Genomic DNA, 26,069 nt, shown 5'->3' with positions numbered 1-26,069 from the left:
CTATTTGTAGTTTGTTACTGTTACTAATTAGCTTGGCTCCAAACAAACAGTATGATAACAACCGGCGGTGGCTGCATTCATCTTTTCTATACCATCTATAGGTCTGCCACAATGTTTAGGTAGGTTGCATGTGACAAATATCCACATGAATAGTTCCCAACAGTTGGATTCACAGTAAGGAGGTATTCGGTATTTTCCTGTCATTGATGTTAGAGTTGTGATATCTCAGTGATCAGTTGTAAATGTTTGCAAAACCACTCTTTTTCCAGATTGATAGGCTGAGTGCCTTTAGTTGACTGATTAATCTTGAACGCTGAACAGCCAGCAGTCAGATCGGCGAGGCTCAGGGCGCCCCCACAGTAGGAAATCCTGCAGTTTTACTCACTGTAGAACAACACATGAAGACGATTATAAACGAGCCAAAGACGCCTCCAATCCCAACCATCCATGTCATCCGCAGGAAGAGGATTACCCCAAAAATATTCTGGATACACGGCAAGTACACTCCCATTAGAGTGCCCAGCTGAGGTGCCTGGAAAATACACAAAACAAAATAACAAATTAAAAACTTTATGATACAAAGTGCACTAACTCCTTTTTTTCTGGCTAATAAGTCAGTTATTACTTTGTTGTTCAGTCATTCTGTTATTGCATTTATTGTAAGAAAAACAGCTTTTGAAAAAAGTAACACTCCATAATTCATCCCACACCTGTAATTATATCTACCTACAAATATTTGAACTTACACCACAATAGAGGGCAACAAGTCAGGTTTAAACAGGAAACAAATAATTATAATGTAAGTAAATTTAAGTATTGCATAAGTGATTTTAAGAAAAACAAACAATGTTTCCCTGACTTATATTGTAAGTGTACGTTTTGGCCCATATGATCTTAGGAAGAGAAGACACTCCTTTCCTGTATACTTCTTTTGAAAGTTAGGTTTAAACGGTGATTGTGAAATAAATAAATATGAACGTAGACTTCGCTACATCATTGTAATGTCACATAGACCTGCAAAGTTTAATGGCATTTATTTTTCCTTGTAAGGAGAACAGTCCTTATCAAATTTATGCAAGTACAATAAAAGGACAATCGACTAACAACTGCAGCATAATGAATATTAGATAAAGATGTAAAAAGGCAAGGTTAATCGACTCCGTAATATGGTTCTAAAAAGTGCAGCATTTTTAAAAGATGAGGAAATACTGTTTGTGTCTTTGCAAAATTGCTATGAAATTACACACTAACTAAAATGATTTATGCAGTCCGTAAATTTACTTACACCATAATTGTCAGAGTAAATCATATAGGTTTTTACTATTTCTTTTCCATATGGGTACCTTTAAACATTTGTAGGTAAACATAAATTTACTACATTATAATTTAATGTAGTAAATTTCATCTCTGGTGTTAAAAACTGTCTTTGATGCTTTCTTTTCCAATCTTCCATAAAATGATGATAAAGGTTTGGATGCAATTTAAAGCTTATTTCCTGTGTACAAACTGCAACAAAACAATACCGTTCTTTTATGAGGTGTTGAGTGACGCAACACTTGAAGCAGATTTGGAATAAATTTAAGAAAGTAGAAAAATATTGACTCTATTATGAACTTTTACTGATAATTTAAATTAATAAATTATAGTCACTTATATTTAAACATTGCTAAACATTAATAAAAATGGTTAAACTATGAGAACTCCCAATTTCATTTACCATGTGATTTCACCAGCCTGTATTTAATTCTCTAAACATTTTTATTTTTAAATTTTTTATGTTTTTACATTTTTAAATTTGGACAACCTGAAAAAACAGGTGTGGTCATAATAAAAATATCCTTTATTATGTCCTATATTATAGGATTTGGATTTTTTAATATAAAATTATTAGATACATTTGATTTGACATATATTAATTATTTTCAAATTACATGTAGGGAGTTTGACATTATAGGTATAAATAGTAAAGAATTCCCTGTTTTATGATATTTTCTAATCATATTATATGATAGTATTTTGACACTTTTACACCTGTTTTTGTTGTTTTGAGTGAGGTTAAATGGGTCACATATATAACATACTGTACCTTGACAGGTTTTTTAGATGGACGTGACCCCTCCTCATTATTCTCAGCCTCTTCGTGCTCTTTGCTGCCCGTTGGCAGGTTGGAGTAGTTAGCCAGAGTGCTGAGCAGAGAGGAAACCATGGGACTGGTATCCATCTCTTCCTGCAGTGCAGTACAAATATAGGCAAAGTTCAACTTAAAAGCATATACAGTCACATTTCCTTAATAATAACAATTAAGGACAGCAACCTATATTACAGGGCAGTGAAGAGTGCGCCCACCTCAAACAGAGCCATGTTATTGCCATCATACTGCTGGCTCTTATCCATGTTAGTGGCTGCACTGCTGTTGATGAAAGGACTGCTCTCTTTAGGGTTCCCATCTCCTGAAACACAGAAAAACCAACTGGCACAGTCAAAGTCGAATCTTAAGTCATGTTAATAGCACCACTGTGGGTTTTGACGTGGTGATGTTTTGAACTGAGGCCTCGGGTTAAAGCGTCAGATCCTCATTTATAAAAAAGCTTAGTTACTCTCAAGAGCATTCCCTGATGGTGTGCTTTGCTTAATTCATAAAAGATGCTACACGTAAAAATCCTTGATTAGTCAAACTGTATGTTGTAACTTATACACTTGTGACCAATAAATGTCAGATTAGTTTAAGCTGACACCACCTGCTTTGTGTTTTCTCCTTATTAATGGCAGCACAAACGTGACCACCTGCATTGATGCTAATTAGCTAAGACAGAAGGGCACAGGAAAGATAAAGAGAAAGGCTGACAACTTCATGAGAGATGGGAGTGATTTTTTTAAACAGGACCAAAGAGGCTTGAGACAGTGAAGAGAAAAAGAAAGCTAAACGACTGATAGGAAATGTGCAATCACAGCAAAATATCCAAATCTCAGCCAAATCTCCAAAAAATACAGATGCGATGCCAAGATTCACAGCAGCAGATTAAATCCCAGTTTGGCAAGGACTTATTTATTCATTTGTTTTCAATGTTTTAATGTGCAGCCAATGTTCTGCCAAACCACTAGGCAGAGTTGTACATGCAAGCCACATCGCCAAAACAAGTTTTGGTCTTAAATGTTTTATTTGGATTTCCCACACTGCCTTTGAGTTGTCACTTTCAGGGCTGTAAAACAAACACTGTGAGGCTCAGAAATATATTCAAGAATAAATTAAAAGATTCATTATTTAGGTTTTATATCTGGATTTATTTAGTTTAATCAACTGAATCACATTACTATAATTTTTGTTTTTACTTCGGTGCAGAATGTGAGCTTTATGTGGACCAACCTAAGTGTTGTAGAACATGCATTTTATATTTAATAATAATAATAATAATAATAAAATTTGTGATTCTTATCTAGAGTGGATCTCAGGAAAACTGAGTGTTACCAATGAAGTAGACTTTAGCTAGGAATAGTAATGGATCAAAAGAGCAAAAGCAAACAAAGTCCATCTCTGAAATCTCACTTTGTATCAAACCAGTTTTCCACGTCTTCCCATAATATAAGAACAGACATGGTTACTTTTTTAATAATTTTAAATAATTCCTTCAATCCTTTCTTTAATTCAGAACACATTGAATCTGGGAAGTACTTTAATTGAATCATCAAATTATAATAATGATCATGCAAAGTTCCCTTCAGGCTTGGGTGCATATGTACCCCAAACAGCAATATAATTTATAAATAGAAGGAAAATGACTTACAACATGTATAGGTTTTTCTTAATGTTATAAAAATAATTTTAAAACTCAATTTTAAATTCCCAAGCTTGAAAATTTGCAAGCAAACTGTACCAACATACCACTTCCTGAAAAGAAATTACTAAATTCTTTAAATGCGAATAAAAGAAGAAGAGATAATAAAAAAGGATGACAATGCGGTACACCTGCTCAACTGCTTGTTAATGCAAATATTTAATCAACACATCTGATGGCAGCAACTCGGTTCACTTAGGCATGCAGATGCAGCCAAGATGACCTACTGAAGTTTAAACTGGGCATCAGAAGGGTGAAGAGTGATTTTAGTGGGCTTGAGCTGTTTTCAGCTGATAGGAAGGCAACGAATAACTTTAATAACACTAACAACATCTAAGCATGAAACAGATCAAAACTTAGGCTACATTGTGTATTGTTTCACAAATTTGGAAAACAGAAGAACGGAAAAACATTATCTGGCCAAGTGAGTCTTGATATCTGCTCCAATACTTGAAATGACAGGACCAGGAAAGAATGCTGGTAGCACAGTTACAACAACCTACCTGAGTATTGTTGCTGACCGTGCCCATTTCTTTATGACCACAGTCTTCTGATGACTCTTTTCAACAGGATACATCATGTCACAAAGCTCAAATCATCTCAAACACGACAGTGACTTCACTGGACTCAAACAGCCCCAGTCACCAAATCTTAATCTAACAGAGCACCTTTTGGATGTGGTGAAGGAGGAGATTTGCATGATGGATGTGCAGCTGAGAAATCTGCACATCACTGATGCTAGTTAGCTAAGAGATTTTAGTCTATGTTTTAATATGGATCAAAATCTTAGAGGCATGTTTCCAGCTTCCAGAATTAAATCAGTTCTTGAGGCAAAAGGAGTTCCAACCGGTGTGTTTACAGCGTTTACATAATGAAGTGGCTGGCACACACACACACACACACACACACACACACACACACACACACACACACACACACACACACACACACACACACACACACACACACACACACCCCTCTAATATCTGCTTTTGTCCACTGAGCTCTTTGTTGGAGTCCTTGGCCTGTTTGTTTTCCACTGAGTCACAGATTTTGATGATTTGTGTCTGATCCTTGGAGTTGTTATGCTGCCGGTCATGCAGCTTCAAGGCCAGTTAATATTGTGTCATTTTGTAGCAGCGGAGATTGGCTGAGCCTGCTTTTGCCCCACAAGTCCCAGGAGAGACATTCTTCGAGTGATAGCAGAGGAACACTGACAAGTCACTTCATTACACAAGTAACACGCTAAAAAGTCATATCATTATGGGTCTTTTTTGTTATTTCTAACTCCAGCGGTTATGTTAGCATTCTGAAACAATATTAATAATGAGATGAAAAACACATCTTCCATTCAACATGTGCACGTTGTATTTTCCACAGAAGGTTAGAAGAACACATCAACTAAAATGCCAGCAGCATGAGTGCCCTGTTAATCCCACGAGACCTCTCTACAGATGGACAGGGTTAGAGTGTACAGTGATATCACAAGTCAGTACGATGCATGTTTGTGCAAGTAGAAATGTAATGCATGAATGCATTCCAGCTGATATTATTAATTTTTTATTCACAGCAGGTTAGATTTAGAAATGAATCACAATTTGGGGCAACTGTTTCCCATGACAGAAAATCCTTATTGGAACTTGCATTTAGTCATTTTTATAAAGTTGGATATAATTAGAAAAAAACCTTCCAATGCAGTGGAGACTTCATCTTATGGAGTATGATGAATGGGCAGGAAAACATTTGCATATTTGGCTTCAAAAATTGCTTTGTCTATGAATGGTGCTGAGTAAGTGGTGTGCAGTATTTTTGTCTGTTGCTGTTTTTAACAGCCTTTTCATTGGAAAGAGCTTCCTGTGCCTGGAAGTAACCAGCGCTGAGCTCTGAGAATGAACCACAGAATTAAAATTGGAGGCTGTAAAAACCAAATCAAAGAGGCTATAAATTTTGGTAACACTAAGAGGAACTTCAGTGTTGGCTGTTAATTCCTTTGTGTCTGCCTATATTTGTGATTAATTTAACAATGAGTAATAGTCATCAAAAACACTATGAAAAAACCAAACTAAAAGCCCTTAAGCACGGGACTTTTAATAGTTGTTATTTCATTACCGTATAATCATGGCTATAAGCCTCTGAAGGTAGTCAGATCTTTTACAAAACCTCCCCTTGATAGTCACAAAGAAGGACATAAGTGACCTTTGGAACAAACTTAAATTTACGCTTAAATTTTGGTTTTTTGCACACGCTTTTCGCTACTCCAGAATCCCACACCTCCTGCATAACAAGTCATATGTTTCACATAATGCCTGTTGATGGCATTTTAAGGCCTGCTTCAGTCATGGAGAACCACTTGATGTGAAAGCATGCAACTGCACAGTTAAATAAGCAATACAATCAAGTCGACTCTTCCGATTCCCCAAGCTGCAACAGTATGATACACCAATCGTTAAAGCAAAGTGAAGAGTCAAATGCCAGCACATAATGCACATAATCCCTTGCACAGTGGGCCACTGTCCTAAAGACGTGTTACCTGTCACACTGGATTAGAAAACATTTTGGTTGTAAGTTGTTACATTTTTATATGTCTTTTTCTGTGCCTAAACACAACATGTTCAAGTCCATTCTTCCTTCTGGACGTCTTTAATGTGGACTACTCCAGTAAAAAAACCCCACTGTGGTTAAACACGGAGAACTATCCCAGACTGTGCAGATGTCTAATTAAGATGACTTTGTTACCAGGTGTTGTGACGTTAAGCTTCATGCTGCAATTCTGTTTATTTCCACTTATGGTTGTGGTTTATGTTTATGTTTATGTTAAATCCAACGACCTGAGTATTCTGTAATCCACCAGGATTTTTAAATCTGCATTTAAAGCTTGTTTCTGCTCTTGGCTTAGAAAAAAAAAATCTATTTAATAATGTTTTACTTAAGGCCTTTGTGTGTGTTAGAATGTGTGGGTGACGTGTTTTGCATAAATCTTTTTATACTTTTCTATTTCCTGCTGCTTTGTGTGCCATTCTGCTCTTTGCCTCATCTGGTAAACCTTAAAGAACTAAAAGTGTGTCACGTTTGAGTCACGGTCTTTGGTCTTTGTTCTGTATCATGTCCTTAAATGAACAGCTCTAAAATATTTCCAAGCTACATGTCAGAAACAGCAAGGGCACAAGGGATGGATGCCCTGACCATGGGATGAATATCCTTTACTGCATTTTTGGGCTATTAAATTTGCTTGTTTTCTTTTCATTTTGATACTCTGCTTTTTGTCTTTGCTTTTCTTTTCCAAAACTATTTTCATATATATACAGCTTAACTTCTTCCACCGTTGTAGTGCGTGACAAATCCGAAAGTCAACTAAAATACATTTGCAAGCCGCAGAAATTAAACTTTTGATATTACTGTCCTCAGATTAGTCACATTTCCCTCCAAATCCTTCCCCTGTCGTCGACCAACTGTGTCATGCATGGCTGCTAAAAAACTGATCTATAGCATGTTTTTCTGTCACAAAGTTTCTTTATTTTTGCACATGCTGCAGCTTTTTCTTTTAAGTTCTGCAAGCACTGTTATTTTACGAGAGCTGTTGAAATGCTCACAGAATAGAACATATCACAAAGGTTAAGCAGAGGACAGGTTTCTGTAGCTTTTCAAACATCTTGATTGCTTTTCTTATGGAGCACTATTGGCTGTTTTGATGATCCCTTAATTTTCTTTCTGATACCATTCTGATGAAATTTTTAGCTACTTTGGTTAATTTAAATATTTGGAAACTAAGTCCAGGTGTGCTTGCCTTTTGTGCAATTTAGAAAATGTCAGCATGCTATCATGCTACACTAAGATGCTAACTTCAGCTCTTTAGCAAGCTAACTAGCTGCAATGGTGATTTAGCGCTGAACAGCTCTGAGTACTCACTCAGAGCTGTTCAGATGGTTCAGATTTGTTAAGCAACAGAAAGTTGTTTAATACTTCAAGGTATGCCTCTTATGCCCGAGGGTGCACATACTAGGGGATTACTATCTGTCTGCTCAGTAATCCTGCAAAGGTAGGACACTGTTCTTTACCTCTTTTGAAAAATCCTCCTACCCAAAGGACAAAGCTCCACTTTCCATATGAGGACTCAGTTGTGTAAAACGCAGAAGCAGAACTCAGACGTAATTTCACTAAATGTTTCAGACATACATTCACTGTCATTTGGTCAATGACATGTAATGCTAATACTTCAGTAATTGCAAACACTCCCTAATGGGTGATAGATACAATCAGTTGCAATGTTTATTCTGATGATAGACCAGTACTTGGTGTCTCAGTGATGGTGTGGGCTCTGTAGAAAAGCAGCTAACCCTAGCTTTTAACAAATGGTGGTAACTGACACAAATTTCTGACTCGGTAGTAGAGTTGTTGAAATTAATTTTCTTTTGATGGATTAGCTGCTTCCTAATCCATTAACAGCCATGTTTAACACCTGAGATGTTCTTGGAATTGCCGAAATAGGAGGAGAGCTCAGGGCCTCTTATGTTATGACTGGCTTAGGAACTTCCAAATGGATAGAAAGATTAAGCTTCTACTACATTGGATGTTGACCTATAGTGTAACAGGCGTTCTTCACTGAGAGATGATCACATTATTTCATTTTCATCACAGGGCCCCTTTCATCAAATATCCCTTGGAATATATCATTCATTTTCAGATTTTACTCGTGGTTCACAAAGCCTTTAATGGTACTGCAACTGCTTGCACAAAGTGTGAGCCTCACTAATCCTAAATGTCAGTGCACATCAGTTTTATTGGTGGACAATTGAGTGGCTGTAGCTCAGGAGGAGAGCAGGTCCTCTGCTAAGTGGAAGGTTGATGGTTCCATCCTTGGTTGTTCCAGTCTGCATGCCAATTGTCATTGAGCAAGGTACTAATACCAAGTATTGCTCTTCAGTTCATCCACTGGAATGTGAATGTTGGCTAGAAATCCCATAAGCATAAAAAAAGCATATTGTATAGGGTGCTCAGGTAGAGCAGGAGCAGGCTGTTAGGTACCCGGAGGCGCGTGGACAGCGGTTAGGTCAAAACCGCCAGTCCGTTTACAATCATTCAGTCTGGTAGAAATTAGTTTCAGTTCTTTAATGTTTCATTGCACGTTGTATTTCAGTGATACACGGCACAGGACAAATTTGCAGATTGCAGTTCACGTAGTCGTGATTCAGAAGAATCAGTTGTTTTCAGAAGCGACCTCAGTCAGTCAGTCTGACAACTGAGTAATCCTTTTGGTCTCGCTCTGTCTGAAGATTTTTGTTTGAGCTTGAAAATGGTTACAAGTTAAAGCTTGACACTAGGGCAGGGCAATATGGCCAAAAATATTTATCACGATATATATTTGAAAATTTGCGATAACGATATAACTGCCGATATAATTAATGCGAGACAAAATACTTTACAACTCCACAAGTTTATTAGTGCAAAAAAAACCCCATCAATGTATTTTCAGTTAAACAAGCAGCTGTTTTTTATGTGCATTAATATATAAAAATTTAACAGTGCAAATGCAAATTCCTGGCTGACAGTTCAACCAAAAGGCATTTCCAGTTGAAATTGGCCGACATATCCTCAGCATAACCATGTAAAATATCCACAAAACTTAAAAAGAGGTTATACACACACAATATGGTAATATTATATTGAACCACAGTACGTATTACGGTCGCCGTAATGCTCCGACAATTCATCAAGTGTTGTGGCTTGGTAGCTTACCGAAGTTGTACTAAAACTTATTTGACAGATTTTTGAGCACCGTGTATCATGTAAAATCAGTTCGGTAATAACGACGGCCCGCTTGCACGCTCTTGTTGTGCCTTGGTGTGTATCTGACGGGCGAAAGCCAAACCAGTTCCACACCACTTTAGTTGCGCCATTTTGTACAAACCAATTCTGGTTCATCTGTTTCATTCAACGATCCGCTTTCGTCCTTGTCACTACCCGATCCGTACCGGAAACCCAATCGGTACCCCGCATGCGCGAAAGGTGTCTACTTCCGGTCGAAGCATTTTACGATAGTTACAGGTCAGAGTATCTGTTAAGATGTTAAGAATAACAAGTATCTCTTAAAATGTTTCCGACATTTTAACATTTAATATAATGTAGACAAAAACAAAAAAATAAAAAGATAGTGACAGATCGGAACTCCCGATCCTTACTGCGCATGTGCAAAGTCGGGCTGTACAAATCGGGTCTACCCGATCCGTACCGCGCATGTGCAGGGTACGGACTGCGCTGGACTGCGCTGTGCACATTGAAGAGAACGGCAAACTCAACATCGAAGTTTACCGGAAGCCCACACACACGGACCAGTACCTCCTCTTTGACTCCCATCACCCTTTGGAACACAAACTTGGAGTAATCAGGACCCTAAACCACCGGGCAGAACATGTTCCCTCTAAGCCTGAAGGGAAAAAGAAGGAACACACACATGTAAAGGAAGCACTCAAAACGTGCGGCTATCCTAAATGGGCGTTCTTAAAGTCAGCAAAGAGACGCAGAAAAGAAGATCAGACACCAGCGAGGGAGGACAGACGCAACAACATTGTCATCCCCTATGTAGCCGGTGTATCAGAGAAACTCAGGAGAGTTTTCTCCAAGCATGACATCCCGGTGCATTTCAGACCCAGCAACACGCTCAGACACAAACTGGTTCACCCGAAAGACAAAACACCAAAACACAAACTTAACAATGTGGTGTATGCTGTACAGTGCAGCGAGGAATGCTCAGACCTCTACATTGGAGAGACCAAACAGCCACTTCACAAGCGCATGGCACAACACAGAAGAGCCACCTCCACAGGACAAGACTCAGCAGTCCATCTGCATCTTAAGGATAAAGGACACTCTTTCGAGGATGCCAATGTTCACATTTTGGACAGAGAGGACAGATGGTTTGAAAGAGGAGTGAAAGAAGCCATCTATGTCCACTGTGAGCGACCATCTTTGAACAGAGGCGGGGGTTTACGACACCAACTCTCTGCCATCTATAATCCAGTTTTGAGATCCCTTCCCAGACGCCTTAACGCCCACTCACATCCTGGGCCATCTGACCTCAGGAATTCGCATGATAAGGTGGGGCCAGGTTTCACAATGAACACACCCAAAACTCTGGCTGATTGGGACCCACACCCAGTTTCCCACCTTGGCTCAGGCGATTAGAGGATCGTCAGGGGGTCCTTTTGTCCCTCTGTGGGGGGTCGCTCCCACTAGGTTTATGTCTGGGACTCTCCACCATTTGACCTTGGAACTGAGGAAGCTTCTCGGATGAGAGGTGAAACGTCTTCAAGCAACTTAAAGAAGTCCAGACGCTTTTCTTTGCAAGCTCCTTTGACTGCAGGGGTTTTCTTCTTCTTCTGTTCGTTTAATGGCAGTTTACTCCCCAGTGTAAGAGGATACTGCCACCTGGTGACTGAGCGAATGAACCCTATTGTAAACTGAATTAGCGTCATTACAAACGTGTATTGAATTTGATTTAGTGATAGTCGAGTGTGTTTATGCTTGTCTGTGTGGAGAGGATTGTTGGAATAGTTATGATGATGTCCGCTATCACTGTCAATTGCCAGTAAACACTTCATCTGGCTGCTGAATCTTCACGTGACATATTACAAAGTCTGTATTATTAACTCTGTCATTAGGCACCATTCTTCTTATTTTATGGCGCTGTTGATCAATCGGGGGACGCTCTCTGTTGAGGAGAACAGCAAAAATTTGTTGCGGATACGGATTATCCATTGTTTAAATGTCCCGGTAGTCGAAAAGGAGGCAGAGCTGTTGAGAAATGCTAAGAGCTAACTGGACGCTAACCGTGTCAATATATAATATATAATATATATAATATATATATAATATATTGAATGTCGCAATGTTGGCAAAGAGAGGAAGTGACGTAAGATTTGCACATGCGGGGTACCGATCGGGTTTCTGGTACGGATCGGGTAGCGACAGTCCTTCTAATTCTCCGTCGTCGCCATGCTTTTTCTGCCATGTGCGTATGAAAACAAAGGCACTGCGCATGCACGTTTTACCCATATTCTATCACGATATTTCAGTCTCATGCAGAGATGACAGTCAAGACAACTCTTTATGGAAGTATGGGAATGTTCACAATAATCTTGATATTAAACAGTGATTTAGGAGTCGTGCACTCTGAGATCTCAGATGTTGACTATTCTAAAACTTTAAATTATGCAAAAGAAATGGGTGCAGCTGGCAAATGTCTATAGTTTATGAATGCAAATTAACAAGTAGAATGAGCTTGTGCTTTGCCACACTGAGGGAAAGTATCCTTTCAGAGCACAGAGGGTCACAGAGAGTCGTTATTACGTTAACTGGAGAGGTATGGTATCGGTGCGTTGGTGGTTCTTTGTGTCTGGGGTTGGGCGTCCGGGTACACACCGGCTCACTCCTTGGCGGCCGCTTATCGGGGCCTGGAGCCTGGGGCTCGCTCGGGCCACTTCGGAGGTGGGGTGCCCCCGGCCTCTCGGCCTGGGGCTCGGTCACTCAGGCACGGCTGGCTGCCGGCGGAGCTCACGGGCGCGTCACTGCAACTCCCCTTGGCTTCTGCTCAGTGGCTGCTGAGTGAGCCCTCATCTGGGACTCTCCTCAGCTCTTACTGGGACAGTGGCGCGGCTGCCCCTCTGTTGGTCTTCCTTGGTCTCTTGTGTTCTGGGGGCCTCTGGATGTCTGGAGTTTTGATCTCCTCCATACCTGCTTCATGCCCTGGGGACGGGGCTGTGGCTCCCCACACTCCCTAGCAGATCGTTACATGGAGAAACCTTTGGAATGCGAGCATGCTGATCCACACAGGTATGCACACAGGTGTACACACGGGTATTCACAGACGCGGACTACAGCTTTCTTGGCTGCTGCCTCAAAGCACATTGTGCGCTGTCTATCTTGCGTGCTGCACAATATCGTTTATTATTTAGTATCTACTGATATCTACTGCTAGCTAGTTTATTGTGATGGTGCTGTTTTTTTTATTATGTTGCTCTTTGTTGTTTGCTTTCTCTTCTGTTTTTTTTCTCCATACAGGTGACCCAGGTGTTTTGTTTGTTTGTTTGTTTGTTTTTCTTTCTTCCCCCCCCTTCTCACCGTCTCTTCTCCCCTTTGGTTTTCTTTCTCTCCCTCTCTTTCTTTCATTCTTTCTCCCTGTCCTATCCCCCAGTCATGTCTGTCCCGTTTGTAGCAACTGAAAATAAAATAAATTCATAATTATAATAAAGGTCAATCAAATGGACCAATATGGCAAGGCCATGATGATCCACTTGGTAAAATAAATCCGCTTGGCATCTTTCTTGGCCTTAAGACAACAATTCTGATGGCTAAAGATCCAAATGGGACACAAAAAAAAAAACAAACAAAAAAAAAACAAAACTGGAGAGGTATGAAAGATTTCCTCTGTCCTTATTACAGGGTTGAAGAATCCCGCTAATGACATTCTGGTTGACTAGAAGGTTGTGAAAGAGGTAAGAGGTGTTGTCCAGGATGTCAAGTGATTTGTTCAACATCTTTTGCTCAGTAACTAACTGTAGGGGCTTCAGGTTAGTCCCTAGCAGCGAGCCAGCCTTCAAAATCAGTGTGTTAAGCTTCCATAGCTACAAAGAAACTTGCACCAGCAGTCTAACAACAGGTGTGAACATTTTACTGTATACATTAAATGATCTAAGCTTCATCGGGAAGTAAAATATGCTCTGTCTTTTCCTGTAGAGAGGCTCAGTGTTACACTTGTGGTGAACAGCCAGGTATCTGGTGCTCTGCCCACTGGTTCCCTGTACTTTATCTTCTTCTCACCACTGAAAAAACCAAAAAACTGTAGCATCACCTGAGAATTTAAATCAAAGTTATACTGGATGTCGCCACTGTACAGGGTAAAGAGAAAGAAATAATTACACAGCCTCCTGAGGGGCCCTGATCACTGCAGACACGCTTCCATTCTGTCCTCCATTCAGATGTTAATGCAACCAATCTATAATCATTGAGGGCAAATGGAGTCAGAATGTTTTCTATAATCCTTCTGCCTACACTTGACACACATATGATTAACCGATGAGAAATAATCTGATCAGAAAGATGACGTTGTTGGAGACGAAGATGCTTATATTTACAGAGCAGCAAGCAGAGCTGTGATGAAATTTGACCACAGTGTGCAGATGAAAGGCAGTGGGTGGTGCAGATTTGTACCCTTGATGTGACATGGTTATTAAAAAATGAACAGTTTATACCGGCTTTTAAAAGCTTAATAGGACACAGGCTCAAGGGGATTATCCAGCAGCTGCTGAAGGCCAAAGAGAAAAGCAGAAATTAACTTCTGCATGTGAGAGAACTGCACCAATCAGCTGCACAGCAGCCTCACAATTACATGAGACACACACACATTCCTCCATCGTTTTCACCTCGCATGCTATAACCAAGGACTTAAAGCTAATTCCATGAAGTTATTTGTGTCATTTAACTCTGTTTCCTCACCGAGAGCCTCTGTCACTGTGTTGCACATAGAATTAAATTAAATAATTTCTATTAAAAATTGATAATAGTTAAAGGTTAACCTTCCACTGTACTTTTATTTTAAACATCAGTGAACTTTTCCCTTCTTCTCCTGTCTTCTCTTGGGTGGGCACCGAATGCCATTTCATATGTACTAAGTGAGACAAGATCATTCGCCGTCTTGCCTCAGTGCTTTTAATTTGTAGTACATTGTCTGGCACACACACATATAATATAACATTCCGCTTTATTTATTTTATTATTTCTTTATTAAAGACTGCTGCCAATTTACTCCAATGGAAGTCAGTGAAATAAGATATTACAGGGACTATCAGGAGGATCTTCAGAGTGTGATTTAAACATGTGAAATGATAAGGTACATGAATTTGGCTTCTCAAAAGCAGCCAGGCATCAAAATGAATGCTTAATTTCCAATACAAGGCAAGTATGGCTCCAGTGTAGTCTGTGGGGCAGACAGCATTGGTTTCATTTCACCTCTTGACTTATATTTTGCCTGGTACAGGTTCTCATGCTTCACTGCATGTAATAACTGTGCATTTACACTTCGTTTGATAAAATATTGGCAAAACTGATAACTTTGCCTCACATCTAGAAGGTTTGAGTGCACTGGCTGGCTGGAGCCTTTCTGTGCAGCGATTGAATGCTCTCCCCATGGCTGTGTGGGATCCCTCATGGTACACTGGCTTTCTCCCACAGTTCAAAGACATGCATGTTAGGTTAACTGGCAATTCTAAAATTCCTGTAGGCGTGAATGTGACGCCTCGGTGAAAGCGAAAGTGTCGGCTCTGCAGATTGGAGACCTATCCAGGGTTTACACCACCTCTCACCACATGATCGTTGGGATAGGTTCCAGCAAATGGATGAGGCAAAACGATGGATGGATAAATGGATGGATGAATCACAAAAAGCTTGTTAAGCAGCATAGACACCAAAATAATCATCTGAGCCTATTGTAAGCTTGTATATGCAGTGAGTACTTGAACTCATAAAACCCCTCATGTGTTTACATTAAGCTCAATTGTTTGCTTGGCTTTAAATTCAGAAGCAAGAGTCCCAAGATACATATATGTAAATACACAAACTTCTATCAACTTGTCAACAGATCTTAACACTTTGACAGAAATAAGGGAGGTATAAACAGAACACTCACACCAGCTTGAGAATTTCCAGATGTAAAACTTTTTTGTGTTGAACAAACCAATCTCGTTGCATTTGAAATCCATTTACACATCTCCTCCTCCAACACATACAAGTATAACTCTGCAGCTAATGAGACCACCATGTTCATGTGGTTGTTGACACTTATGTAAGCCACCAGAGATTCGAATATGGTGAGAACGTGCACAGGAATACAGACACTACATGCTAAAGTGTTGTATTATATATGTTGTATAAATCTATCTAGCCAGCCATATACTCGTTGGATCACGATTACTGTGTTTATTAAAGCAAGTTTGCCATTTGGGGAAATGCAATTATTTGCTTTCTTGGTGATATTTTAACTTAACGTAGCACAAAGAGGGAAAAGAGGGAAACGGCATCAATGCTCTGTACAGCAGGGAACAAATTCAGACACCAGCACTGTTAACCTGACTTGCCATCTTTGCAAACAATTTAAGTGTAATATCACAACCGTGTGCAGGGAGCTTGTTATCTTGTTGCCTTGTAAACAATTACTTTGAAGATGGGGCCCAGATCTGTGACTTTGTTGCATCAAGACAGCAATCGAACTGGAGTAGGACGGAGTCAGTCTGCTATCAGTCTGCTATCAGTTTGCAGTTAAATGGGGTCAAGCTGGCAATTACATACAATCTGTTTGTGATAATATGGCCATTATCTGTGATAAATCAGCAAAAACTGCAAATCTGTCACTCTCTGCTGCAAATCTTTTGCCATCTGTAAACAAAGAGATTCAAATTTGAGACAGAATTTCAGAACCAAATAGTAACATTGTCCCTGCAAGACAGCAATTTAACTGCAAAAAGTTATAGGTGCTCTGCAGTTTGGCTTTTATATAAGGATATAGCAAATCAGCTGGAAAGCAGAAGGGTTGGAGATGCCACGCAGACGAGTTGCATTAATCGCTCTATACTGATGCAGAGTGATCTTGTTGGGAATCTGTCTGCATTTCTTTGGCAGTCTGTCTGAAAGTGATTGCAGTCAGGCTCCCATTATTTTTAAACAGGTTACATCCCACCAGACGACCTGCGCAATTGCCTTGTCATCAAAAGTGGTAACCACTGATTTTTTTTCCCAGTCACAAGGAGGTTGGTGTCCCAGTTTTACTTTCTGTCACTGTGCCATTAGTCAACTACCTCCTATAGCTGTCTATTAACTGGTTGTTTATTTACACTTAGATGTGATAGTGGTATTAATCGCCCCTCGTATTTCTTGAGAGAAACTGTAAAAAAAAGTGCATTTTGCAAAAGACGGAACTTTTAAGTTTGAGTAAAATTTTCCGATAGTTCTCAAGAAAACAGTTTGGTTTGGTTTTAGGAAGCTAGAACTGCTTCATTAATTCTGGCCATTAAGTCTGGTCATTTTATCCTTTGTGGTAAGTGACTGTGTCCCACCAGTGTGGTATTATTGGGCTGAGCCATGTTGCTGAACAGTCTTAAACCAGTTGAGACATTTAAATAAACAGTTACAGCTTTCATTCTTATAAGAACTGGTTTCTATTTCTTTATCCCAGTTCAGGTCTTTCTACCCTTAGGTTGCTTTGTCAGGGCAGGCAGTAATGACAACTGTAGCAGAAATAAAATTAACTTTGCTATTGTTTCACATTAATTTTTTGTCTATTAGAAAGGTAGAACGATGCATGTTTATATAAAGTACTGTCAAAATGTACCCTCTGATTCTCGCTCTGTCTGAGGTTTCCACCTAAGCTGGGTGCCTCATTTGTTACATATCACTCCTCTTCGCAGATCAACACACAGAAGCTGAAAGCGTGACAATGAGAACGCTGAGAAACAAAGGGTGAAAAAAATGATGTAAAGGTAGGTGGGAAAACACACATATGACCTCAGTGGAACAGGCTCTAAAGAAAAGTTTTGCTTAACTGTGCCCTCAGCTTACTAGTTTCAGAAAAAGAAAATCAAAAGCTGAACCAGAAAAGGATGACTCATCTGAACACTCAGCTAGTTTATTCTTCTCGGCAAGGGAACATCAAATGATTCATCCACAACACTTCAGTTTGTATGAAGGTCAATGAGGATGATTTTATCATATTACATGGAGGATGTCTTATTTGTTTCCCTCCCGTTTCTTTATGTCTGTTCACAGACATAAAACAGGTGTTGATAAATGAGGAAATCTAATGTGTGAGTCAGAGTGCACTTCTGCATAATTTTTTTTTATAACAAATGGAGTTGATAAGTGACAAGAACGAATAATAAATATGAATAATTCAATCAGATTAAAGAAGAACAGGAAAGTGTTAATGAGGATAATAATCTTACAGCTGCAAGTAGCATCTCAGCCATTAGACTTTGTTCTGGACAAAGTCAAACAAAAAAGAATAGAGTTTAATTTTTATCACACTTGCACTAATATGCAAGTTGTCCAGGTGATGTACAAACGACACTCACTGTGACCTGTAGGCTGACAGAGAAATGCCACAGTGATGCACGAACACCAGTGTTACCCCCATATTCAAAATACACAGAAGGTGCAGTTGGTTTCTTTCAGAGATGCAAGGACAACAAACTCTTTTTTTTATGCATACAAGATAGTGAAAGCTCTTTGCCACTGGAAAGAAATACAGGTAATAAACGTAAAATGAGCTGCTGTCCACCCAGCTTTACTTGACATATTGTACCTTACCAAACAAAAGCAGGTGCAACAGGTATATATAACAAAACAAAGTTATAAGTTCATCAGATAACAGAACAATGATCGCTTCTCTCTTTTACTCATCTCCAAAATTTTCCTAGTAACCACTTCGACTGCTCACTTGTATCAGGGACAAAAACTCTTGATAGCTTTAGCTTCGTCCACTTTTCCTGTGTTAGCTTCTTTAAAATGTCCATGTTCAGCTCAACGACGGGTTTTAAGTGTTTGATTAGTCTTGCTGGACCACCTGCGGTTTACTTGACAAACTTTGTGTCTTCACTCACAGTGAAAAACGCTGATCATCCGCTGATTCAGATCCCGTGATGGTCAACCGGTGCACCTCTAGTTTGTAGCAATTCTAAGACACATTTTTCACTGGTATCTCATCACATATGCCATACTTTGTTAAGGCCCCCTTGTTGTTACATTTTAAAGTATCGTGTAAGTATCTTATTTGTAAGGCACCCCACCCAACAGCAGATTATTGAATATATAAAATGTAATTAACTTCTAGCAGTTTTTTTTTTGTCTCAAAACCATTACAATAATATATTGTGATAGAGAGTTTGTGTAAAGGATGTTCTCAGATTCCTCCACAGACAGGGTGATGTGACTGGACTGCTGAGAGCGAGCTGTGAGAAGGAACATGATGGAGAAGAAAGGATTAGACCACTCTGTATTTCATAATCTCCAATCTAAGATGACTTGGTGGGAAAATTGTTGTAGCTCAGTGGGAGGATTAGAAAAGAGATGTGTCACTATTGCCTCTTCGCTTTCTCCATTTCGGGCACTCTGTTTCTGGATCTCCTACTGTTGACCTCTGAGGTCGTTGTCTCAGTAAGCTTCAGTGAGTCAGTGGTTGTTGAAAGTAGGTGTCACTGAGCAGAAGGGCCTAACAATAGTGAAAATATTCTTACGACAACAGAGAACTTTGTCTTTCCAAATGCTTAAAACTAAATGAATCTATCCAGCCACGGGACACTTAAGTGGGGATGTTTCTAGGAAATCAAAATACATAATAAAAAAATTATATTATTGGAAAATCTTAAATAATAATAATAATAATATGTCTGTGAAGGTTCTCTAATAGTAATAATAACAATGTAGAAGACATTGAGAGAGATTTTCAGGCTTAATTGCAGCCTTATATCTTATTGCTGATTTATTCTGCAAAAAAACACAATTTTGTTGCATAATAGTTTTGCATAGTTGAAAAAAATTACTTATGCATGTTTTATAGTCAAAATGTAAAGTACCTAGGGCAAACATTTTCATTATGTGTCACTTTTCATAATCATGCATGTTGTATCATTGCCATAATAATATAATTCATAATAATAATGTAACTTATCTGCGAAATTATCACTAATTGTTTAGTTCCTTTTGTGTTCCCCTCTTGTCCTTCGGTCCTTCCGTTGTGTTAGTTACTACCTCACCAGATCTTGTTGTCATGTCCTGACTGTGTCTTGCCCTGTGGTCGGGTAGACCTCTAGAACTGATTTTTGGACTTTTCTGTGCTCCTTTGTTTCTTCTTCTCAGTCACAGAACAGAGCAGGACAGCATGTCAGAAAATCCCCGAGATAGCCTTTCTACCTGTTGCTCACTGTTCAGTTGTTTCATTTGTAACCACCTTGTTATTACAGCCGCTTTAATCTGCAAAGTTTGACAAGGCAAACCAAATGGCGAGATTATTTTCTGTTTATTAAAATGTAAATCAGCTGAGGATGCAGCTGTGAAATTTCAGGGAAGCAGCGACATTAAAATCCTTCATATGGCATTAAGAGGTCAGGTTTATATAATGCAGCACTATGAGATAATACCATGTATACGATTTCATAGCTGCTTGTGTCCACTATAAAGGAGGGGAGAAACAGTGCAAATGTGCCAGGTGACCAGATTGAGTCCATCAGTGCACTGTAGTGCAGATATGTAGCTAAGATTCACTCTAATGGAGCAGATCAAAATTACTTATGCCCATCTAAACATAAAAAATCGCTAGTTAACAAAGACTACCACTTACAGACATGACTGATTTGCATTAATCTTAGTGCAGGAGAACAAATATAACACATATCAAAGGAACACAATAACAATTTGGTGCTTGTCTGCCTTCTGAAAGATGCCCACTTACATGCTGATACACAGTTTCAAACAATAAGTCAGAGATGGCTTGGCAGCCCTGTGCCCCTGCTGAGCTCGCCAGACTCCTAGACCACTGAGAGTACAGGGGAAATTCAAAAAAGGCTCAGCCGAATGAAAATATAATCTGATGCAATGTAAGCTGCAGCGAACACAGAGCCGATAGTGCCCGGGGTTAACTGTCAGTGGATGAAATCAGACTGATGTTTCACTCTGGTATAAAACTGTTTCAGCAAGTGCTCAAACTATGCTGCTGTGAACTCTCTCAAACAAACCCACTCATGCAGAGCCAGTTTATAATATCTTGCTCTGACTGTAAATTGGCATATTTAGCAAAAATGCGAGCGCACACCTTTAAGTACAATCAACCGATTTGTGTCTTGTGTGGTTTGTTGTGTCAGCTGGTAATCAGTCACCTGAGAGAGTGACAGTGGGAGCAGCTCAGAGAAGCAATTTAGTCAGAACGACCGCGTTGGAAGTGATAAATGCCAGTAACATGCAGTGATTGATATAAGGGCCACCAGCTGGCTGCGAGACCCTTGTTTCAACCCTGGGGGTGTTGGCACTTCATCTAAGTGTTGCAGAAAAGAAGAAGATTTCTAAGATAAGTAAAGTGGGGAAAAAAAAATCAACAATTTCAACAACATTTAGATGCATTTTTGGCATTCTTACACATAACAAGTCCGACTGACTTTGATGCTGCCCTGATTATTTATTTCAGATGTTTTTTTTTGTTTGTTTTTTACAGATACAGCAGTTAGGGCCTTCAAATAATGAATTTTGATGTCATTCTGATGTCATAGAAGTCACCATGAGCTGATATGAACCAACAGTTCTGGTGACAGAGGCAGAGATGATTAGCAGTCTTGCTTTTATGGAAAACTTTAAAATCAATTAAACAGCTTTCAGTTAGCTAAAAACAAAAAGACAGACAAAAAGCATTCAGCTGCAATAACACACACTAAAAAGTGCCAAATAAACACTCACATCTAGTCCTCAGAAGCTGAACTAAACAGTATGTCTGTGGTTGCTGGTTTTGGTGTGTTCCATCCAAAGATACAATATGGTGGCTTTACGTAGCTTTGCTTTATTTTTTAAAAGGTTTACAATCTATATTAGTTTTCGTCTATGAGTTTCATGGTAAGATGCTAACCTCTGACCTTCATTTATCTCCTGTGCCATCTGCTACAGATGATGCAAACAGCACTTTGGTGGCTGTAGCTATAAACCCTGCTGGTGCAGTAAGATTTGACTGGTTTGATAACAATTGCAGTACACACAGAATTTAACGATATGTAAGCGACACGATGATAATATAGTCGTTCTGTCATGTTACGGTTAATGTTGAGAGACAGTTGATGTCTGTTTATATTTGCTTAGACCTTCTGTGAGTTTTGCCTCGTTACGTAAGTGAATATTTTCAGTCTACTTTTATTTATTATCAGCTATAATTTAAGGAGTACATACATGTTAAAGCATCAGTGACAATAAACCTCCATCCATCCATTCGCTTCCGCTTATCCTTTTCAGGGTCGCGGGGGGCGCTGGAGCCTATCCCAGCTGTCATAGGGCGAGAGGCGGGGTACACCCTGGACAGGTCGCCAGTCTGTCGCAGGGCCAACACACAGGGACAGACAACCATTCGCACTCACACCTAGTGACAATTTGGATTATCCAATTAACCTATCCCCACAAGCTGCATGTCTTTGGACGGTGGGAGGAAGCCGGAGTACCCGGAGGGAACCCACGCAAACACGGGGAGAACATGCAAACGCCACACAGAAAGACCCCGGCCTGATGTTGGAATTGAACTCAGGACCTTCTTGCTGTGCGGCAACAGTGCTAACCACCGTGCCACCGTGCTGACTGACAATAAACCTGTCATAACTATAATTCTGAATGGAGCCATATTGAGTTCCTTTAATTGAGATAATTTCATTACATTTACTTTGGAACACATTTACAGGCATTTATTTACATGAAAATTTGAGTTATGAATGTAATTTACATTTTTCTTGTAATCCAATTTTCTCCCCTAATCTTTTGAAGCAACAGGCCTTGAGTGGAGTGCCAAATCAGCCCAGATGTATAAATCAGAATGAAATCCTCATGTGGGTTATTTTCTTCCTATTACACATCAGGGTTGTTGTCTATAATCGTTTAACAAAACCCATTATGTGACTTTTAAAAGAACAAGTATATTTAAGACAAAGACTCTGAATAGGGCCATACCAAATTAAATTAACAGAATTCATCAAAATAAGGAGCCACAGTGATATTGCTCTGTATAAATGACAGGTGTCATATTTAAAGGAAATAATCAAAACACACTAAGATAATTTAGGTCTAAATGACTGAAACTCAAATGGCGCAGATACAGTCTTAACATATTGTCAAATATTTAAAAAACCCTCACATAATTAAAAAGATAATTTAATACATAATTGGTGGATGGCTCCCTGATGACGGTGCACACGTGAACACAAACACAGTGGGAAAAAATTGTTACAACCAAGGCTGCAACTTAAAATTATTGCCATGAATAATTAATGTCCAAAAATGGGGAAAAATACCAACTGTGACCAGTGGTCAGCATTCTTGTAGTGTTTGTACCGGTAACATATTTTTTTAAAAAAAGGAAATGAATCATTTCAGCAAATAGAAAATGTTAAAATAAAAACCCAGTCTGCATTTAAACACTCAGAGACATACACTTGCAAGCTTATGAAAGGCTGACATTGCCCCCTGGGTAAGATGTTCCTGATGGGAAAAGAAAGGCTGTTTTTTCTGGCTGCACTCAAGTCTTCTGGGACCGTTTATTTTTTGTAGAACCTTTTGTATATATCTACAGTTGCAGGATGAATTGGACCACATTTGAGTCACATATATCACTGAGCTTCTGACTAAACCAGCCTTTTTATTTTTTTCGAAAAGCAGCAGCCAATCAGCTAAAAAGAAGCAAATTTCTGAACTATTTAAGCAGATGAAGGTTTACATATGAAATTCAGGAGGTGAAACGCATCAGAGCAAAGTGAAGGTGTAGCAGACTGATCTCAGACACCTCCACTTGGACTTAATTTAGTCCTATTCAGATTACAGTTACTATCTGAAAGGTCTCATGCAAATACAACAAATGACTCCGATTTATGCGTTTCTGCATTGACATCATTTTGTTTCTCTAACTTTCATTAACTGACATGTGCGCGTTCCCTTCCAGCACCCACGCTGAGACTGATGCATCGAGGTCCACGCACTCACACACACATACACACTCCCTTCTCATCACTCGGCAGCAGGTTTCGTCACTCACCCTGGCTGTTGGGTCCCCCCTCTCCCTCCTCGCAGTCCGTCATATTGTTTAGCATCCTCTGTCCTCTTCAGGCTGAGCGCACTGAGCGGCACCGCTCTTGAGCTTGTTGCTGAGTAAAAAGCTCTGGGTGGGCAGCAGCCAAAGACAAGTTGCGCTTTACTCGTGAGTCTCGCAGCTCCTGTCCTCCTGCCTCTGGCTGCACGAGAGAAAGGAAAGCTGTGTATGTGTATTCTTTTAACTTGCGTGACTTCCTCTGTCTCTCTTTGGGAAGAGGATAGAGAGACTGAGAGCGGCCGCAGGGTAGAGCTGATGATAGTGCTCGGTGTCACTCACATGCATGCTCTCTCTGTCTCTGCACACCACTCACCCCCCCCCCCCCCCAAGTCAGTTTAAGCCTGATGAATACATTCATCATGTATTCAGAAGGTATTATCCTTCTCTCCCTCCCTCCCTTTTCTCTCCCTCACCCACAGTCATCATCATCCATCTCATCACGAGAGAGACGGACGGAGAGGGATTGAGAGACAGAGAGGATGCACATCAGATGACAAAGTATTGCCTCCTGAGATTAAGCATTGCTTTTGATGTTCTTTTTAGACAGAAGTCAAGATTGCATTACTGTCTGTTTGTTGCTCTTTTGTTACAGTTCCCCTTGCAACGTTTTGAAATATTTACCTATGTGGTCGTAGCCCATTATTTGTATGGGAGCTACAGGCTGCACTTGCATATCTCTAAACTTAAATCTGTTTCCACACAGGCTGAACTATCCTAGGGTGCCAAAAGACTTTTTGTCTCCTAGAAAACTGTGGAAGATATACTATTGCAAAAGTTTTTCTATATATTTTGTTCTGCTGAAAATGGTCTAAGGAAATGTATGGGTAGTAATAAAAACACCCTTTTTTAAGAGGTTTATCTACTTATGTTTTAACCTCTAATAGACCATTTATGTCAATTATATTTAAATGTATTCCAACTTTACCAAGTCTGGGCCCTTCTGGTTAGGAATCACATTTCAGTTTGCTATTATCATGCTGTGGTCACTCCATGTTTCAGCGAAATGACAATTTTTTGAGGAATGCAAAATAACACGGCCGCAGACAGAAATATTTAAGAATAGAACGGCTTGGTTGTGGCAGAGGAGGAAAAAAGGATGACAGCTAATCAAGAAAATATACAAATGATAAAGTGAGTGATGTAAAGAATCACAGTGAAAATGAAGCAATTAAGGAAGACACTAACAAAAAAATGCATGATGTTGATGGTTAAAAGTAAAAAAGAAAATCCAAATCTGTGGCTTCATTGATGATATATTCTAATCTGAACTGTGTATAATATCCTGTACTGAAATTTAGAGAGCATCACTAATCCACACCACCTGCCTGGCATGGCGAAAAACACAACTGGCATTTAATGGATGAAATGAAGAGAGAAAGGCTTTTTTTTTTTTTTTTAAAGTACTCTTGACATTATGTCACTGTGAACTGTGTGTTCAACTCTGGTAAGATGATCTCTGAGGTTTGGCAGATGTTCAGAGAGACTTGATCCTGACAACAGTATCCAGAAAACAGCTACACATTACATCATGTTCACTCTGGCTCATCTGATATTTAAATGAAAAAAAAAAAAAAATCAAACTCCACCATGACTAAAAGATGAGAAAAAGAAAATTTGAATGTTGGAAAAATCAAGTGGTGGAGTGAATAATAATGTTGCAAGCATGAGAGAGAGCGTGCTTAAAACACATGGGGTTATATTAGATTATAAACACAGAAATGATAAAAGATGGATGAAACTTTCATGTCTAAAAAATGAAACCAACATGAAAGTGCGTTGGACTTGCAGCCATCAGCAGTTGAAACTGCTGATTGCAATAAATGATCATATAGAAGTCTATGGAAAAAAAGCCCTCTGCTCTGTAAACACTTAGGCCTCAGTCACACAGGTCTTCTGGTCGCTAAGGAAAGACGTGGATCCCAGTCGGTGACTCGTTGCTGAAGGTTGCTGACTGTTGCCAGATGAAATCCTTTGCAAAACCATCTTTATGATCTCTTTTTGCTACTAACAGATTGTCGCAGGCACATTTTCAGAGAAGACACCAACTTGTCTAAAAGACTCGCTATTTAATCTGTGGTAGTAAAACCTCAAAAAGGGTTCTGCACACTGGAGACATTTACCTTCAGAGTAAAAGCTGTGCCTCACTGCTGCAGCAAACATATTTCAAAAGGTGCAAGTTTTACTTTGAAGGTGAACATTCTCCAGACAAGTTGGCCATTCAAGCTACGGGTGTCCAAAGCAGTCTGCTAGAGGCCAAAGCACTTGCAAGAAGGTATTTGGTGCAGTGCTCGTTTCATGAATGCATTTAGAGAATTTGACCAGACATTGCTGTGTCTGTCAGACATGTCATGCAGTCTTCTCCTTAGAAAAAAGTC

The 26,069-nt window shown here is 39.5% G+C and overlaps 1 protein-coding gene across 3 annotated transcripts in view; it reads right to left on the bottom strand.

Annotated features, from left to right (window-relative positions):
* The window catches only part of slc12a5b (solute carrier family 12 member 5b), a 43,331-nt gene extending 19,350 nt beyond the window's left edge, over positions 1-23,981 (bottom strand). For all 3 annotated transcript variants that reach the window (XM_026153909.1, XM_026153907.1, XM_026153908.1), the window contains exons 1-4: positions 23,641-23,981; positions 2,347-2,450; positions 2,087-2,227; positions 386-532 (exon numbers count right to left, since the gene is read on the bottom strand). In XM_026153909.1, the coding sequence (XP_026009694.1) occupies positions 386-532; positions 2,087-2,227; positions 2,347-2,450; positions 23,641-23,695 (447 nt within the window). In that variant the 5' untranslated portion in view covers positions 23,696-23,981. The remainder of the gene's footprint in view (positions 1-385; positions 533-2,086; positions 2,228-2,346; positions 2,451-23,640) is intronic.
* Between the last annotated feature and the right edge of the window lie 2,088 nt (positions 23,982-26,069).

This window comes from Astatotilapia calliptera, chromosome 20, assembly GCF_900246225.1.
Source record: "Astatotilapia calliptera chromosome 20, fAstCal1.2, whole genome shotgun sequence".
Classification (NCBI taxonomy): domain Eukaryota; kingdom Metazoa; phylum Chordata; class Actinopteri; order Cichliformes; family Cichlidae; genus Astatotilapia; species Astatotilapia calliptera.
Note: the sequence above shows the minus strand (reverse complement) of the source record. Positions and strands in the feature narration are given on the sequence as shown.